This window comes from Xenopus tropicalis, chromosome 1 (assembly GCF_000004195.4).
Source record: "Xenopus tropicalis strain Nigerian chromosome 1, UCB_Xtro_10.0, whole genome shotgun sequence".
NCBI lineage: Eukaryota > Metazoa > Chordata > Amphibia > Anura > Pipidae > Xenopus > Xenopus tropicalis.
The window spans coordinates 169408875-169427602 of NC_030677.2; the positions used below are offsets into that span (position 1 = coordinate 169408875).

The window sequence follows — 18728 nt, forward strand, 5'->3', positions numbered from 1 at the left end:
GGTTGGTATATCAGGATAAGATCCGCATGCTTGGCGAGGTCATCGGTTCAGGGATCGCCGGTTTGGTTCGCTGTCGGTTCCATCTTACAGTGTATGGCCACCTAAAGAGTGGATAAGGATACCCATAAAGTAAAGCTGCTAACAGAAGGGTTTACATTTGTAGCAGTAACATCCTTATCTGCATGGCCACAGGATATTAGTATGCTGGAAATAGAGCAGGGACAAGCAACTGAACTAAGGACTTAAACCCAGAGTAACAACATTTTTACCTGAAAATGGAAGACATCCAAGCACCAAGACATCCAAGGCATTCAAAATATACAGGGTTATAAATTTTTGCATGTAAGTGAATGTGAAAATGTGTCTGTGTGCGCATGTGTGTATATACATATATAAATCTCAAAAGGGAAAACTGTACTCAAAGTTGCACTGATCAGTGCAAAATTATGAAAAGTAAAGTTACATTTCACATTCTAGTTCATCAGGATTCAAACAAATCAGCAAACCACTGAGAAGCCTTCTGTATTAAGAAACCCTTTCCCTGGCCATACAAGAGAGGGTGCAAAATAAAAAGATGTTTTTAATATAGTCAGCCAAAAGGCTGAAGTTAACAGATGTCTAACATAATAGCCAGAACACAACTTCCTCCTCTGTATCTGTCTAACCTAGTCAGCAAATTTTCTGGGCCCCCCAGGTCTGCTATCGCCAACCCCGCCCCTGGGCCGGCAACCCCCAAACTCCACTTCTCTCCCCACAGAACCAAAGGTCAAACAGACAGGAAAAGTAAATAAAACCCTTTTGGCCAAGGGGTTATTAAAGGGGTGGTTGTCCTTCAGGTTTACTTTTAGTATGTTTTAGAATGACCTATTTTTAGAAACTTTTCAATTGGTCTTCATTTTTTTATAGTTTTGATTTATTTGCCTTCATCTTCTGACTCTTTCCAGCTTTCAAATGGGGGTCACTGACCCCGGCAGCCTGTGTTGCTCTGTGAAGCTACAATTTCATTGTTACTTTTTATTACTTATTTTTCTATTTATGCTCCCTTCTATTAATATTCCCGTGTCTCTTTCAAACCACTAGCTGGTTGCTAGGTTAAATTGAACTCTAGCAACCAGGTAGCTGCTGAAATTCCAAACTGGAGAGCTCCTGAACAAAAAGCTAAATAATTAAAAAACTGCAAATAATACAAAATGAAGACCAATTGCAAATTGTCTCAGAATAGCTACATCAGGGGTCCCCAACTTTTTTAACCTGTGAATATAAAAAAGGTTGGGTAGCAACACAAGCATGAAAAAAGTCTGTATTTTGTTATTTTGTAGCCCCTATGTGGATTGGCAGACTGTACCCACAGGTGACAAGTCTCTGGAAAACACCTTCCCATTCTCTTAATTTGCTGGCCAGGGGCCCCTAAAGATAAAAAAAAACAAAACACTGCTGGCCATAGTGATGGGTCACACAGCTGAGCGGCAGTGTAAAGCCAGAGAGAGGGTGCCTGTGCTTCCCCCAAGCTAGCCATATTAGAACGAGAAGCAAACATACTGAGTATGCAATTATCATTTGTCACAAATACCCATAATACTTTCCGACCCTTTCTTGACTTAAACCAAATGCCCACAGTTATAGCAGCCTTTGGTACTAGATTTCATGCGGATGCACATTTTTTTAATTGATTTTTGACGGTGTAGGTGCCTAGAATTCTCGGCTTTAATCCTGCAACAGCGACTCTCACACTGCAGAAATATACTCTTCCGCTGCTCGGAGAAGGGTTTTTGGAGAGGCGTCCGTCCCCTCCTATCCCAGCCCCTCCTATCCAAGCCCAGCCTTCCCAAACTTGTCGCATTTCTCCCGCAGCTAAGGAATAAAGCGCAGCGTTAGGGGGCGGGGACAGCCAGGGCTAGGGGCTGACTCTGTGGGTGGAGCCGAGCTTTGCTGACGTTGCTGGCTTATCCCATACCGCTATAGTGGCGGTGCTGCCAGCTAGGCTGGAGATGTGTAGGTACCGTAGCTTGCTGCTCTTGGGGCTTGTCTTGTTCTTATTTTCCACAGCTCATGGCTACAGGAAGAGGGGACCTGTCGTGACTGCCAAGGTAACACGTTACTTCCGAACACTCCAACTCTTGAGCAAAGCCAGAAACGGGCTGCCCCACCGCCCCATCAGCCCAGTGGGTCAGTAATAGTAGCAGCTAGCCCGCCGCCCCATTATCAGCCCAGTGGGTCAGTAATAGTAGCAGCTAGCCCCCCGCCCCATTATCAGCCCAGTGGGTCAGTAATAGTAGCATATAGCTCGCCGCCCCATTATCAGCCCAGTGGGTCAGTAATAGTAGCATATAGCTCGCCGCCCCATTATCAGCCCAGTGGGTCAGTAATAGTAGCATATAGCCCGCCGCCCCATTATCAGCCCAGTGGGTCAGTAATAGTAGCATATAGCCCGCCGCCCCATTATCAGCCCAGTGGGTCAGTAATAGTAGCATATAGCCCGCCGCCCCATTATCAGCCCAGTGGGTCAGTAATAGTAGCAGCTAGCCCCCCGCCCCATTATCAGCCCAGTGGGTGAGTAATAGTAGCAGCTAGCCCACCGCCCCATTATCAGCCCAGTGGGTCAGTAATAGTAGCAGCTAGCCCCCCGCCCCATTATCAACCCAGTGGATCAGTAATGGTAGCAGCTAGCCCCCCGCCCCATTATCAACCCAGTGGATCAGTAATGGTAGCAGCTAGCCCCCCGCCCCATTATCAGCCCAGTGGGTCAGTAATAGTAGCAGCTAGCCCCCCGCCCCATTATCAGCCCAGTGGGTCAGTAATAGTAGCAGCTAGCCCCCCGCCCCATTATCAGCCCAGTGGGTGAGTAATAGTAGCAGCTAGCCCACCGCCCCATTATCAGCCCAGTGGGTCAGTAATAGTAGCAGCTAGCCCCCCGCCCCATTATCAACCCAGTGGATCAGTAATGGTAGCAGCTAGCCCCCCGCCCCATTATCAACCCAGTGGATCAGTAATGGTAGCAGCTAGCCCCCCGCCCCATTATCAGCCCAGTGGGTCAGTAATAGTAGCATATAGCCCGCCGCCCCATTATCAGCCCAGTGGGTCAGTAATAGTAGCAGCTAGCCCCCCGCCCCATTATCAGCCCAGTGGGTCAGTAATAGTAGCAGCTAGCCCCCCGCCCCATTATCAGCCCAGTGGGTCAGTAATAGTAGCATATAGCCCGCCGCCCCATTATCAGCCCAGTGGGTCAGTAATAGTAGCAGCTAGCCCCCCGCCCCATTATCAGCCCAGTGGGTGAGTAATAGTAGCAGCTAGCCCGCCGCCCCATTATCAGCCCAGTGGGTCAGTAATAGTAGCATATAGCCCGCCGCCCCATTATCAGCCCAGTGGGTCAGTAATAGTAGCATATAGCCCCCCGCCCCTTTATCAGCCCAGTGGGTCAGTAATAGTAGCAGCTAGCCCCCCGCCCCATTATCAGCCCAGTGGGTCAGTAAAAGTAGCAGCTAGCCCCCTGCCCCATTATCAGCCCAGTGGGTCAGTAATAGTAGCATATAGCCCGCCGCCCCATTATCAGCCCAGTGGGTCAGTAATAGTAGCAGCTAGCCCCCCGCCCCATTATCAGCCCAGTGGGTCAGTAATAGTAGCATATAGCCCGCCGCCCCATTATCAGCCCAGTGGGTCAGTAATAGTAGCAGCTAGCCCCCGCCCCATTATCAGCCCAGTGGGTCAGTAATAGTAGCAGCTAGCCCCCCGCCCCATTATCAGCCCAGTGGGCCAGTAATAGTAGCAGCTAGCCCCCCGCCCCATCAGCCCAGTGGGTCAGTAATAGTAGCAGCTAGCCCCCCGCCCCATTATCAGTCCAGTGGGTCAGTAATTGTAGCAGCTAGCCCCCCGCTCCATTAACAGCCCAGTGGGTCAGTAATAGTAGCAGCTAGCCCGCCGCCCCATTATCAGCCCAGTGGGTCAGTAATTGTAGCAGCTAGCCCCCCGCTCCATTATCAGCCCAGTGGGTCAGTAATAGTAGCAGCTAGCCCGCGCCCCATTATCAGCCCAGTGGGTCAGTAATAGTAGCAGCTAGCCCCCCGCCCCATTATCAGCCCAGTGGGTCAGTAATAGTAGCATATAGCCCGCCGCCCCATTATCAGCCCAGTGGGTCAGTAATAGTAGCAGCTAGCCCCCCGCCCCATTATCAGCCCAGTGGGTGAGTAATAGTAGCAGCTAGCCCGCCGCCCCATTATCAGCCCAGTGGGTCAGTAATAGTAGCATATAGCCCGCCGCCCCATTATCAGCCCAGTGGGTCAGTAATGGTAGCAGCTAGCCCCCCGCCCCCCCCGCCCCTTTATCAGCCCAGTGGGTCAGTAATAGTAGCAGCTAGCCCCCCGCCCCATTATCAGCCCAGTGGGTCAGTAAAAGTAGCAGCTAGCCCCCTGCCCCATTATCAGCCCAGTGGGTCAGTAATAGTAGCATATAGCCCGCCGCCCCATTATCAGCCCAGTGGGTCAGTAATAGTAGCAGCTAGCCCCCCGCCCCATTATCAGCCCAGTGGGGTCAGTAATAGTAGCATATAGCCCGCCGCCCCATTATCAGCCCAGTGGGTCAGTAATAGTAGCAGCTAGCCCCCCGCCCCATTATCAGCCCAGTGGGTCAGTAATAGTAGCAGCTAGCCCCCCGCCCCATTATCAGCCCAGTGGGCCAGTAATAGTAGCAGCTAGCCCCCCGCCCCATCAGCCCAGTGGGTCAGTAATAGTAGCAGCTAGCCCCCCGCCCCATTATCAGTCCAGTGGGTCAGTAATTGTAGCAGCTAGCCCCCCGCTCCATTAACAGCCCAGTGGGTCAGTAATAGTAGCAGCTAGCCCGCCGCCCCATTATCAGCCCAGTGGGTCAGTAATTGTAGCAGCTAGCCCCCCGCTCCATTATCAGCCCAGTGGGTCAGTAATAGTAGCAGCTAGCCCGCGCCCCATTATCAGCCCAGTGGGTCAGTAATAGTAGCAGCTAGCCCCCCGCCCCATTATCAGCCCAGTGGGTCAGTAATAGTAGCATATAGCCCGCCGCCCCATTATCAGCCCAGTGGGTCAGTAATAGTAGCAGCTAGCCCCCCGCCCCATTATCAGCCCAGTGGGTCAGTAATAGTAGCAGCTAGCCCCCTGCCCCATTATCAGTCCAGTGGGTCAGTAATTGTAGCAGCTAGCCCCCCGCTCCATTAACAGCCCAGTGGGTCAGTAATAGTAGCAGCTAGCCCGCCGCCCCATTATCAGCCCAGTGGGTCAGTAATTGTAGCAGCTAGCCCCCCGCTCCATTATCAGCCCAGTGGGTCAGTAATAGTAGCAGCTAGCCCGCGCCCCATTATCAGCCCAGTGGGTCATTAATAGTAGCAGCTAGCCCCCCGCCCCATTATCAGCCCAGTGGGTCAGTAATAGTAGCATATAGCCCGCCGCCCCATTATCAGCCCAGTGGGTCAGTAATAGTAGCAGCTAGCCCCCCGCCCCATTATCAGCCCAGTGGGTCAGTAATAGTAGCAGCTAGCCCCCCGCCCCATTATCAGCCCAGTGGGCCAGTAATAGTAGCAGCTAGCCCCCCGCCCCATCAGCCCAGTGGGTCAGTAATAGTAGCAGCTAGCCCCCCGCCCCATTATCAGTCCAGTGGGTCAGTAATTGTAGCAGCTAGCCCCCCGCTCCATTAACAGCCCAGTGGGTCAGTAATAGTAGCAGCTAGCCCGCCGCCCCATTATCAGCCCAGTGGGTCAGTAATTGTAGCAGCTAGCCCCCCGCTCCATTATCAGCCCAGTGGGTCAGTAATAGTAGCAGCTAGCCCGCGCCCCATTATCAGCCCAGTGGGTCAGTAATAGTAGCAGCTAGCCTGCCGCTCCATTATCAGCCCAGTGGGTCAGTAATAGTAGCAGCTAGCCCCCCGCCCCATTATCAGCCCAGTGGGTCAGTAATAGTAGCAGCTAGCCCCCCGCCCCATTATCAACCCAGTGGATCAGTAATTGTAGCAGCTAGCCCCCCGCTCCGTTATCAGCCCAGTGGGTCAGTAATAGTAGCAGCTAGCCCCCCGCCCCCCCGCCCCTTTATCATCCCAGTGGGTCATTAATAGTAGCAGCTAGCCCCCCGCCCCATTATCAGCCCAGTGGGTCAGTAAAAGTAGCAGCTAGCCCCCTGCCCCATTATCAACCCAGTGGATCAGTAATTGTAGCAGCTAGCCCCCCGCTCCGTTATCAGCCCAGTGGGTCAGTAATAGTAGCAGCTAGCCCGCCACCTCATTATCAGCCCAGTGGGTCAGTAATAGTAGCAGCTAGCCCCCCGCTCCATTATCAGCACAGTTTGTCAGTAATAGTAGCAGCTAGCCCCCCGCCCCATTATCAGCCCAGTGGGTCAGTAATTGTAGCAGCTAGCCCGCCTCAACCTGTGCTGCTCAGTCACTTCAAGCGTGGAGTTAATGGTGCCCACACCTTCTAGTCACCAATGCACATGGCTTTTGGGGGAGAGACATTAATTGGGTGTTTTTGGCACTTTAAGTCTAGTAACCCCTAGCAACCAATAAAAAAACCCACAGCTAACCAGTAAAAGCTAGGTTTCCTGTAGCACATTTTTGAAACTATTATTATAGTACCTGCAAGGGGGAATACCCTGGGCTGTCTGTACATAATACTCTCACACTGTTAGAAATATAGCTAGAATCATGGCCATAAAGCATGACAGGATTGCCACTTTTTAAAGGGGAAGTATTGTCTGGTTTAAGCCAGAGGCCCATGCTCAGTTACACAGCGTGAAGTGGCCTCAGATTATGGTTGCTTGCCATCCTGTTATTTGCTGACCAGGAGCATGTTCATTGAAAGACAGGACCATTTTGCTTTCCCATGCAAGTGCTCTACCTCGATGATGACAGGAAGTGACATGTCTAAACATGGTGGCCGCCAACCCCACTGCGCAGCTCTGGGTAGTTATATCCTTTTTCTCTTTCAAACACCCAATTGGCTAATAATTTTTAAATGAAGACAGTGATTTTTGCCCTGTCTGTACGACATTAGCCAAATCCGACAGATGCCAAGGTAACTTTTAGTATGTTAAAGAATGGCCCATTATAAGCAATTTTTTAATTGGTCTTAATTGTTTATTAATAGTTTTTTCAATTATTTGCTGCCTTCTTCTGCTTGCAGCTTTCAAATGGGGGTTGCTGACCCCGGCAGCCAAAATATTGCTCTGTGAGGCTACAGTTTTATTGTTTCTTTTTTTACTTATCTTTCTATTCTGGTACTCTCCTATTCATATACCAGTCTCTCATTTAAACCACTCCCTGGTTGCTTAGGTAATTTGGACCCTAGCAACCAGATGTTAAAATTCCAAACGCTAGAGCTGCTGAAAAAATAGCTAGATTATACAAAAAACAACAAATAAAAAATGACCAATTGCAAATTGTCTCAGAATAGCACTCTCTAAATTTTACTTAAGTTAATTTACAGGTGAACAACCACTTTAAGGTAATGCTAGGTGTGTATTGTAAGGCAAAGGATACCCTTTCTTTACTGCCTATATTAAATTAAAGGACAAGGAAAGGAAAAGTCACTTGGGGGTGCCAAAATGTTAGGCCCCAAGTGACTTAAATCGCTTACCTTTTACCCCAGGCTGGTGCCCCTGTTCGGAGAGAACAGCATCAGCCCGGGGTACCTGCAGCACTTCCTCCTTCCTGTATCGCTCGCGCGCGCATGCGCAGTAGGCTAAAAGCCGAACTTTAACAGAGAAGTCGGCTTTTCACTCTACTGCTGATGCGCCGGTAATGGGGTCCCGGCAAAACGAAGCCGGAAGGAGGAAGCACATCACTCCAGGTACCCCGGGCTGGTGCTGTTCTCTCCCAACAGGGGCACCAGCCCGGGGTACAAGGAAAGCGATTAAAGTCACTTGGGGGTGTCAAACATTTTGGCAACCCCAAGTGACTTAGCCTTTCCTTGTCCTTTACGCTAAGAAATACGCTTTTTGAACTTTATAAATGTAAACAACCAAAGAGGTGCTTCATGCTGCCCTCCATTGCTCGCTTCTTCTACCAACTGCACGTTTGAAGTAATATATGAAAATAGTCCTTTTTATATTCATATATTACAGTTTCCCTTTTTTAACTTATCAGTAGTTCAGTACTGTTTAGTAATATATTGGCCTGTCTCATATTCTTTTCAGTTCAACATAAATGTATTTCTTGTCATATCTAGGTGTTCTTCAATGTAGAGATTGGAGGCACTGATGCCGGCAGAATTGTTATTGGCTTGTTTGGAAAAGTTGTACCGAAGACTGTGAAGAACTTTGTTGCGCTAGCAACTGGGGAAGTAAGGTTTTGTCTGCTCTTGTTATATAATACATTAGGGAACATTATACAACTATATACACATACACCTATAGACTCCTTTGTTCAACACAATAAATATAACTTGTTTTGAAAAAGTATTGTGCCTATTCATTAAGTAAACAAAATTACATTTGTAATATTTATATTATAGTACAGGTATTTTGTTTTCTAGAATGCTTGGGACCTGTGGTTTTCTGGATAAGGGGTCATAATTTGGATCACCATACCTTAAGAATGGGAAAAAAATTGGATTGGAAACGAACATTTTTCCATATTTTTGCGATTTTTTCGTCACCGTCGCGACTTTTTTGTAGCCGTTACGAATTGCGCGAATTGTCGCGACTTTTTCATAGCCATTACGACTTTCGTGAATTGTTGCGACTTTTTCATAGCCATTGCGACTTTCGTGAATTGTTGCGACTTTTTCATAGCCATTACGACTTTCGTGAATTGTTGCGACTTTTTCATAGCCATTACGACTTTCGCGAATTGTCGCAACTTTTTCATATTGAGTGCTCGAAAAATTCGCGAAAAAGTCGCAAAATACCGATCATAACGAAAAAAACGCATTCGGACGCTTTTCGGTGGATTGGTAAATGTGCCCCTAAGTCTATTAAATATAATTGAAACATTAATAAAACCCAATAGGGTTGTTTTGCCTCCAGTAAGTACAATCCCTGTTCATTCAACCCATGGCACATGAACCCCAGTCTTAAACTCCTAGGTTGTAGCTGCATTTTAGCATAGTCCCGGGTATCTCTATGTATTTATTATCTTTAATAAGCACCAAACAACTCAACCTGACAACCTCAAACAGCGCCTGAGAGCCAAACTATACCCAACTGTCCTTTATGAAGCATCTTTCCAATTTTTTCTCCTACTTTAAAAGGGATATTTACCAATTGAGACATATTAATGTGGAACTGCTCAGGGTGCTCATTAGAGGCAGTCATATAGAATGGTAAAACCTGAAAGCCCTTAAATGACTCTGTACAGCCCCCAGAATTAAGTCTCCTAAAAACCATTTAAATATTGAATAAACCCAATAGGCTTGTTTTGCCCCCAATAAGGATTAATTATATCTTATTTGGGATCAAGTACAAGGTACTGTTTTATTATTACAGAGAAAAAGGAAATCATTTTTAAAAATTAGAATTATTTGCCTTTAATGGAGTCTATGGAAGATGGCCTTTCTGGATAATGGGTTTGCAGGTAAGGGATCCCAAATCTGTAAAGGTCCCCATACACGGGCCGATAGTAGCTGCCGATATCTGTCCCTTGGACCGATTCGGCAGCTAATCGGCCCGTGTATGGGCAGAACCGACCGATATCTGGCGTGAAACTGGCCAGATCTCAATCAGCCAGGTTAGAAAATCCAGTCGGATCGGGGACCGCATCGGCTCGTTGATGCGGTCCCCGAACCGACTGCCCCATGGCCGCAAGTGTAATTCGATTCGGATTTTTTTTTTTTTTTAGCTACTTGCTACCCGATATCGCCCACCCGTAGGTGGGGATATCGGGTGAAGATCCGCTCACTTGGCGACATCGCCAAGCGAGCGGATCTTATAGTGTATGGGGACCTTAACTGAGAAACAAAATAAATCTGCATGCAGGAAAAAGGTGTGTTATTCTGGGGACTGTTTAGAGGAATTTTAGAGGATTTTGCACACTTAATAGACCGGCTGTACGATTTAGCAAGCTCAAGAAGCTCAAGAAGCTCAATGTGTACTCTCTGAATGTGACAGAATGGAAAGAACTGTGGCAGAACTTGAGGTGGAAAAGTCTTTGTATGCTCATTAAATCTGACTCATGCCTTCCTGCTCCCTCAAAATATAAACTGGGCTGCTGAAAAATGATAATACTAGTACCAGCTGTTACATGATGCTACGGCTATGCAGTCACTTCTCTTTCCAAATATGTGAAGTTAGTAGCCAGTGAATAAGATTTTATCCAGAATTATTGGGAAAGAGAATAGGAGAAGAATAGCAGAAGAATAATGCATATTGTAGTGGAACCAATGACCTATGGCATTTGATTTCAAGTTATTGCTAGAGGCATTCTATCTATCGCCATATGGTCTATTATCCAGAATGCTACAAATTATAGGAAGTACATCCCCAACAGAATTTTTTAAATTATTTTATTAAATAACTACATTTCTTAAATGATTTGCTTTTTCTCTGTTATACATTGTACCAGATGGTAACAAAGCTGCATGAATCCAAATTGTTGGCAAAACATTCCTATTGGGCTTATTTAATGCTTAAATGTTTTTTTAGTAGACCTAAGGTATCATGATCCAAATAACAAAAAGACCCTTTTTTGGGAAATCCCAGAATAGATCCCATGTAACCCACCTGTATACATTTTATGAAATTGAGTTGGTTAAGGTTTTTTTCCAGTCTAGTGTGGTAAGTAGTGAAAAAGTGAAAGTTGCTGTTCTATATGCCCAGACAGCAAGGACCTTTCCTTTTCTAAATAATCTATATGCTGTATTATTTCTTTCCCTGTAGAAAGGATATGGTTACAAAGGCAGCAGATTCCACAGAGTAATCAAAGATTTCATGATCCAGGGTGGAGACGTCACTAATGGTGATGGGACAGGAGGTAATCTGTTTATAGGACTTGTGCAAACTTTGTATCTTTAAGGACAAATATATCATAACTGAAAATTCCACCAAACATTTAGGCAATAATGAATATATACGGTGCAGGTTTCACTCTGCGCTAAAAATTGTCGTTAAAAATGACCAGTTATTGGAGCTCTCTATGGATCTGCTACTGTCCCTGTCCATGTTTTAAATGAGAGGGGGGGGATGTTATAAAGGACACTGCCAGAAGCACAGTAGGAGGGGAATAACCACAGTCCTACAGTCACACAAGCAAAGACAGGCTACAGTTCCCTATCAGGCCAGCCTAGCTGAGATCATTGCCGCAGGTAGTGCATTACCATGAAAAAAGAGGATTTGTTTACTCACCGATAAAGCCTTTTCTCGGAGTCCCGTCATGGCAGCACAGGTACTAGTGGGGTTAATGCAGTCTTCCCTTTAGGAGGCAGGATAGCAGAAATAAAAATAACTAGGGTCTGTCCCTGCCTCTCCTCCCACTTCCCTGCATTAGCCCCACCTCCATCAGTTACGGCTAGCACAGCTGATATGAAACACGAAAAATGGGTGGGACTCCCTGTGCTGCCATGACGGGACTCCGAGAAAAGGCTTTATCGGTGAGTAAACAAATCCTCTTTTCTCGGTCGTCCCTAGGCAGCACAGGTACTAGTGGGTTCGTCCCAAAGCAGTGAGAGTGGGTGGGATATTTAGAACATAGAAGTAGGAACAGAGAAAAAACCCCTAGGAGAATAGACGGAAACCGAAGTTTGACAGTGCTCTAACATGGCAACTGAGGGCGAGTGCTATGACCTCACCGCGGATTGAAGAACTTTGCGGCTGAAGGATGCTTCAGCTGACGAAAAAACATGAAACTTGTAGAATTTCGTAAACGTATGTATGGAAGACCATGTTGCGGCTTTACACAACTGTTCAGCAGATGCTGCATTGGCCAGTGCCCACGAGGTGCTGAGTGCCCTGGTAGTGTGCGCCGAGGTCTTGAACGGAATAGGTAAACCTTTGTTCTGATAGGTTGAAGTGATTAGGCTTTTGATCCAGCGGGCGATGGATGCTTTCGAGGCCTTAGCGCCTTTGCGTTTGGGGCCATAAAGGACAAATAAGGAATCTGACCTTCGGAAGTCTGTTGTTCTATTAATGTAGAACTTTAGTGCCCTTACCACATCTAGGTTGTGCAGACGCCGTTCCTGTGGGGATGACGGCTTGGGACAGAGCGAAGGAAGGACGATCTCTTGATTAAGGTGAAAGGCTGAGGTGACCTTTGGCAGGAATGTGGGCAGAGTCCGGAGTACCACTTTGTCCTCATGGAAGATACAGTATGGAGTTTTATGGGATAAGGCTCCTAACTCGGAGATCCGTCTGGCCGAGGAGATCGCTACCAGAAAGGCTACCTTCCAGGTTAGAAGTTTCAGGTCGATCGTAGCCAATGGCTCGAAGGGTTTGTTCTGGAGAGCGTGGAGGACCAGATTCAAATCCCATGGAGGGATTGGGTCTTTGTATGGGGGTTTGATGTGTGTCGCCGCCTGGATGAAAGTTTTGACATCCGGGTGTATCGCGAGTTGGCGTTGGAAGGGTAGCGAAAGCGCGGACACTTGTACCTTTAAGGAGTTCACTCCCAAGCCCTTGTCCAGGCCTTCCTGAAGGAAGTCTAGTAGTGTAGGGATGTGACAGCTGGAAGTGTTATGCTGCGTCTCTGTGCACCATGTAAGGAAGGTGTTCCAGATTCGATGGTAGGATGCAACAGTGACTGGTTTACGGGCTTTCATTAGTGTAGTTGTCACCTTGGTGGAGAAACCCTTTCGTGCCCAGATGGCGCTCTCAATAGCCATGCCGTGAGTGCCAGGTTTTCCAGCCCAGGGTGGAGTATTTTCCCTTGGTATAGGAGGTCCGGTCTCAGAGGGAGCCTCCAAGGTGGTGTTATTGCTAGTGCTTGTAGGTCGGAGAACCATGACCTTCGTGGCCAAAACGGAGTGAGAACTATGGCTGTCGTCTGGAACTGGAGGAGTCTGCGGAGGATTGGGTGAATCATGGGTATGGGGGGAAAGATGTATACTAGGTCGAAATTCCAGGGGGTGGTCATTGCATCGACCGCAAATGCCTGAGGGTCTCGGTATCTGGTGCAATAGCGAGGGACCTGGTGATTGAACCGGGAGGCCATGAGGTCCACCTGTGGTGTTCCCCAGCGGAGTGTGAGCTGTTGGAACACAGCCCTGTGTAGACACCATTCCCCTGGGTCTACGAAGTTCCGGCTGAGGAAGTCCGCTTCCCAGTTGAGGTGGCCTGGGATGTACACTGCTGCAAGATGGGACTGGTTGTCCTCTGCCCATTGAAGTAGTCGGGATACTTCCTTCCAGGAGGCGCGGCTCTTCATGCCCCCCTGGTGGTTGATGTACGCCACGGTGGTGGCGTTGTCTGACTGAATTTTTACTGGGCGCCCATGTAGGAGGTGTGCCCAGTGAGTGATGGATAGGTATACTGCCCGGATTTCTAGTAGATTGATATGGAGCCTTGCTTCTTGTAGGGACCATTTTCCTTGTATTGTCCTGTGTTCGAAGACACCGCCCCAGCCGAGTAAGCTGGCGTCTGTTGTGACTACGGACCAGTTGGCGAAAGAGCAGGTTCTGCCCCTTAGAAGTTTGTTGGGTTGGAGCCACCATTGTAAGGAGCGTTTTGCGGGGCAGGACAGGAATATTGGGCTTCTGAGGTCGTGATGAAGTCTTGACCATTGTCTGAGAAAGTCTAGTTGAAGTGGTCGCATATGAAATTGGGCGAACGGAACTACCTCTATGGTTGAGGTCATCAGTCCCAGAAGCCGCATGCAGGATCTTGCGGTAAGGGACCTTGACGTGATGGCTTGTTGCGCCGCTGACTTGAGGTGTCTCTGTTTTCCTGTCAGGAGAAAAACCTTGTGTTGACTGGAATCGAAGAGGACGCCTAGAAAGACAATGGATTGCGTAGGGAGCAATGTACTTTTTTTGAGGTGTATTTGCCACCCGTGTGTTTCTAGGATGTGGACACATTCGTTGGTTCCGGTCAGTGATTGAGAGTGAGATGGAGCTCGTAGCAAGAGGTCGTCTAGGTAGGGGAGGACGTATAGTCCTTGTCGTCGCATGTAGGCCACCAAGGCTGCCATCACCTTCGTAAACACCCGAGGGGCCGTAGCCAGGCCGAATGGGAGGGCTTGGAACTGGAAGTGGTTCCCTGCGAATGCAAAGCGTAGATATTTCTGGTGGTCCCGGTGAATGGGAATGTGTAGGTAAGCGTCTCGGAGGTCGATTGATGTGAAGAAATCTCCGCACTGGACGTTGGCTATGACGGAACGGAGCGACTCCATTTTGAATGACGGTACGAACAGGAATCTGTTTAAAGCCTTCAGGTCGAGCACTGGTCTGAAAGACCCGTCCTTTTTTGGGACCAGAAAGAGATTTGAGTAGAAACCTGTTTTCCTTTCTGGTGCTGGGACTGGTATGATTGCCTTGGAAAGTAACATGGTGTCTATGGCTTGCTTGAGGGCAAGTCTCTTTTGGACTGTAGGAGGGGTGTTTGATGCCAGAAACTTGCAGGGGGGCTTGTGATGGAATTGGATCCTGTAGCCCGAAGAAACGAGTCGGTGGACCCATTTGTCTGTGGTTGTGGATAGCCATGCCTCCCTGAAGAGTAGGAGGCGGCCCCCTACTGCCTCCTGCGTCCCGGGAAGGGCTTTACCTTCATGCGTCCTGAGACTTGTCTGAAGTTCCCTTAAAGGGACGTCTCTGTGTGTTCCAGGTAGGCTTCTTGTTGTGGCGATAGCCCTTTGTGGGGCCTGAATATGTGCTCTGTGGCCGAGAGCGTTGGGGTGAACGGCCGGTATAGTTGTTGGAGCGAAAGGGCCGCTTGGGTTGTGAGCCGCTTGGTCGTGGTTTCTTGTCTTGCGGTAGGAAATTACTTTTTCCACCTGTGATTTTGCTTATAATTGAGTCTAACTCTGGCCCGAAAAGGGAGCGCCAGTAAAGGGTAAAGCTAGAAGTGCCTTATTTGGCTCTCTTGCCCTGCCGAGATACCCCCTGTGGCAGACGACCGCTGTCTGCTTAATGCGCATTGAATTCCTCTGCTCTGCGCTGGAGGAAGTACACGGCGTGTACTAGACGGCACGCTTCTGGTAAGGGCGCACGAATGGCGCCAAATTTGAAAATAGGCGCCAAGTGTCGGTAGGAACGCGACTTGCGGGCGTGCGGCTGAGGAGGGGAACCCGGCGATATGCTTGACAGCGCTTCGGCTTGTCGGCAAGTGCTGGAACGGGGGGGGGGGGGGGGGGGGGGGGGGGGGGTTGGTTGAGGCAGCGCTACAGCATGCCGTAATAACCGTGTCCCCATAATAGAAGCGGCAGCGCTGCAGCATGCCTCTGTGTCTCTCCTTTCTTTGCTGGCAGCGCAAAAGCATGCCGTTAGTGCCCCATTATGTAAGGGGGGGGAGAGCTGGAAACTTGGCAGCGTAGTAGCTTGCCATGGTGAGCAGGAGCTTTACTGTTCTTGTCCTGGAAGATAGGCAGAAAACCGGTGGCCAATGTGGCTTAAATAGACAGGCTAAAAGAAAACCTAAATAATATGAAATAAAATGAAATAAAATAAAATAAAAAGGAAAAAAGAAAAGGGAGCAGAGCCCCCCTATGTCCTGCCTCCAGGAAGCAGGATAGCAAAAAACTGATGGAGGTGGGGCTAATGCAGGGAAGTGGGAGGAGAGGCAGGGACAGACCCTAGTTATTTTTATTTCTGCTATCCTGCCTCCTAAAGGGAAGACTGCATTAACCCCACTAGTACCTGTGCTGCCTAGGGACGACCGAGAAATCTTGGTAATTTAGAGCCTGATTTCCTTTTTTTTTAACTTGTGTTGTTTGGTGTGTAGGCTCCAGTAGGGCTGTGTACCTTGTGGGCAGTGAGGGCTGCCACATCAGCTCAGATTTACATGCAGCAGACTTAGATGCACCTATATTTTCTTGTGAAGTTTCCATGGTTTAGTTCCATGTTGTCATCCATTGGTCAGCAATGTCCATAATCTTCTTTCATGCAGTGATGTTTCTAGAAATCAGAAACTATTCCATGATATATAGGGCTAGTTTACGCTAATGATTCAGTACAGAAGGAAGCAACTTTTCATCAGTTACCTGTTTGTGCATTGTAGTTTAAGGGAGTTAAAATAATGATTCTGGCATAGGACTCTGATGCTGCCAATTTTTTTTTTTATATATTTTTTTTTTATATATATATATATATATATATACATAGATATATTTTTGTCTGGTAGCAAAGCCAAATTTCTGCAGCCTTTTCCTCTCCACTGATCTCTATGGACTTACAAATGTATGTTTTGTCAGTTTTCAAACTGGAAACTATGCAGCATTATAAAATTTGATACGTAACGGTCATCTTTTCCATCCAACCGTTGAAAACAAAATAAGGGAGCTGAGACCTTTCTATTTATCCCACTAGTTCTTGGGTTATAACATTGACCAGATTTTTCTCATGAATACTAAATTGGACTTTTTCAGTTATTCATGTCAATGAATGTCTTACTTAGGACCCTTGACAGCAGAAGAGCCTTTAAAAAGATACTTCTGTTATACATTTTGATTTACGAGTATTTAATTTTATTGAATCTTGGCTTAGAGATTAGTTATCCAGGTAAATAGTTGACAAAAATCATTGGTTTTATTTTTACAGGAAAAAGTATATATGGAGAGACTTTCCCCGATGAAAACTTCAAGCTAAAACACTATGGCATTGGATGGGTCAGCATGGCAAACGCTGGACCTGATACTAATGGATCCCAGTTCTTTATCTCTACTACCAGACCTTTATGGCTAAATGGCAAGCATGTTGTGTTTGGAAAAGTACTGGAAGGCATGGTAAGCTATGTGATGTGTATATTAGCTCTAACTGGTTTTGCAGTTACGGGAAGAATATTTGAAAAGGCATGCCAAACATTTGTCTTCTTTTAGCAATATCATGTTTTAGTATCTCTTCAATGACCAGTAACACTCTTAGGCATTAATTTATGGGGCAATAACAATATTTAGCCTAGCTTTAAAAAAAAAAAAAAAACCAATAAAAAACCTAAGGCTTTATTTCAACCTTAGTTTTTAGTGTATTATGTTTCTACAACTTCTGGTGTGTGCCATCTGGTAGCCAAGTCTCTTCTGTTCAATGGCACCTTTTATATAGAATTGTGATATACCTGCCTGGCCACACCCCTGTCTCATAAAGGGCAACCAGGTCAGTCCATGGATTACATTTTACTATGAGTTCATTTTCAGTAACCCCTTTTACTTTATTACTTGCTACCTTTCTCTTTTTCCCTTGCTTGAAACTGCCTGCCAGTACAACTACTTTGAAAGAGAATTTCCACAATTCACAAACTATGAAAAAACTATTTTGCTTTCATTAGATCTTCTTTCATTTAATCTGAAAGGATAACATTGAACCCCATGCAAAGATTGACTCCTAATTATAGCATCATAGAAGTTATTATATGTATGAAGAGTGCCAACCCAATGTAGGAAGTTAGCAGCTAGAATTACTGCGGTTGCCTTACATTTAATTTTGCCTTGAAGGCAAGAAACTTTTGTGCTTGATAGTCTGTTATACAGGGGGGAGTTTATGTGCACTGTAATTTATCTACCTTACAAGGACCAAACATGAAGTAGCTTCATTTTCCCTATTGCTGGGAATATTGTGGGTAAATGTGGGGATTTACTTGATCAATAGACTTTTCAACATTCATTAAATAAAGCAATTATTTTGTGATAGTATTTCAACCTGTCAGATGACTGTTTCCTCTACCAACAGGCGGTGGTGCACTTAATAGAGCTTCAGCAGACAAATGAAAGAGATCAACCTCTGAAAGACTGCGTTATTGTTAACAGCGGCGTGGTAACTGTAAAAGAGCCATTTGTGGTTGAAGTTGATGACTGGCAAGATTAAAATACGTTCACTTTATTTTATACAAGGCATTTCTCAATAAATGTATATATGTTTATCATTTTTCATATTGTGAGGTTTGGTGCTTAGTTGGATGATAAAAAGTGCAATGTTTTGGTCTATTTGCACTATGGAAAAATAAAAGGTTAATTTACCATTGTCGGGGCATGATGCTAAGCAAAAACTTTGCACCCTGTCCCAACTCCTGACCCCGCACAGCTTTTTGCACTGGAGAATGGAACACACAGATCTGTGATTCCCCCATGAATATAGTGTTGCTTGCAATCAGCAGTGCTGTATTCATATTGGGGGGGAGGGGAGACATGTAGGCATTTCCTCAATGCCCCTTAAAGGTCAATGAAAGGTTAATATAAATTAAAAGTAAGTCTAAAGGCATTCTTTTTAAGTACTTACTGCATATCCAAATTCCCAGATCCCTGCTTGCTTCTCTGAGATATGGTGCTGGCAGCCTACAACAGTGTGAAGCCTACAGTGACATCACTGAAATCTCTCTCCCCTTCCTGTAGGTGCCAGCGGCAGCCTTCCTATTCTCTGAGCATGTGTGTAACTTGATCCTGTCTCCTGTTCTGAGCTACACATGCCCACCAGCCAATCAGAAGCGGATCTGCCAGAGGGGAGGGGGGGAGGGAATGAAACACATGTGCAGTATGAAGCAAGGACGGAAAGGAAGGGAGAATACCTTTTTAGAGATGGCTGCCTGTTCTAGAAAATGTGAAGTAAGTGTGACTGAGTAAATATTTGATTAGGTGAGCCAAAAGTGTGGCGTTTTTACTAAACAATAGGAGGGCTATTGGGCAGTATGCTTTTTAAATTTTGACTTGCA

At 46.8% G+C, this 18728-nt stretch overlaps 1 protein-coding gene across 1 annotated transcript; it reads left to right on the top strand.

Moving 5' to 3' along the window:
* Positions 1-1880: 1880 nt before the first annotated feature.
* ppic (peptidylprolyl isomerase C (cyclophilin C)) lies at positions 1881-17950 on the top strand. The gene is made up of 5 exons (XM_002931727.5): positions 1881-2087; positions 8177-8290; positions 10824-10917; positions 16628-16812; positions 17753-17950. The coding sequence occupies exons 1-5, from the start codon at positions 1989-1991 to the stop codon at positions 17885-17887; spliced, it is 627 nt and encodes a 208-aa protein (XP_002931773.2). The 5' UTR covers positions 1881-1988; the 3' UTR covers positions 17888-17950.
* Positions 17951-18728: the final 778 nt, after the last annotated feature.

Excerpts from the sequence above, each read along its gene's own strand:
- ppic (XM_002931727.5), top strand. The coding sequence starts at position 1,989 with ATGTGTAGGTACCGTAGCTTGCTGCTCTTGGGGCTTGTCTTGTTCTTA. Across the intron at positions 8,291-10,823 it reads TTGCGCTAGCAACTGGGGAA|AAAGGATATGGTTACAAAGG; the intron begins GTAAGGTTTTGT and ends CTTTCCCTGTAG. Across the intron at positions 10,918-16,627 it reads TAATGGTGATGGGACAGGAG|GAAAAAGTATATATGGAGAG; the intron begins GTAATCTGTTTA and ends TTATTTTTACAG.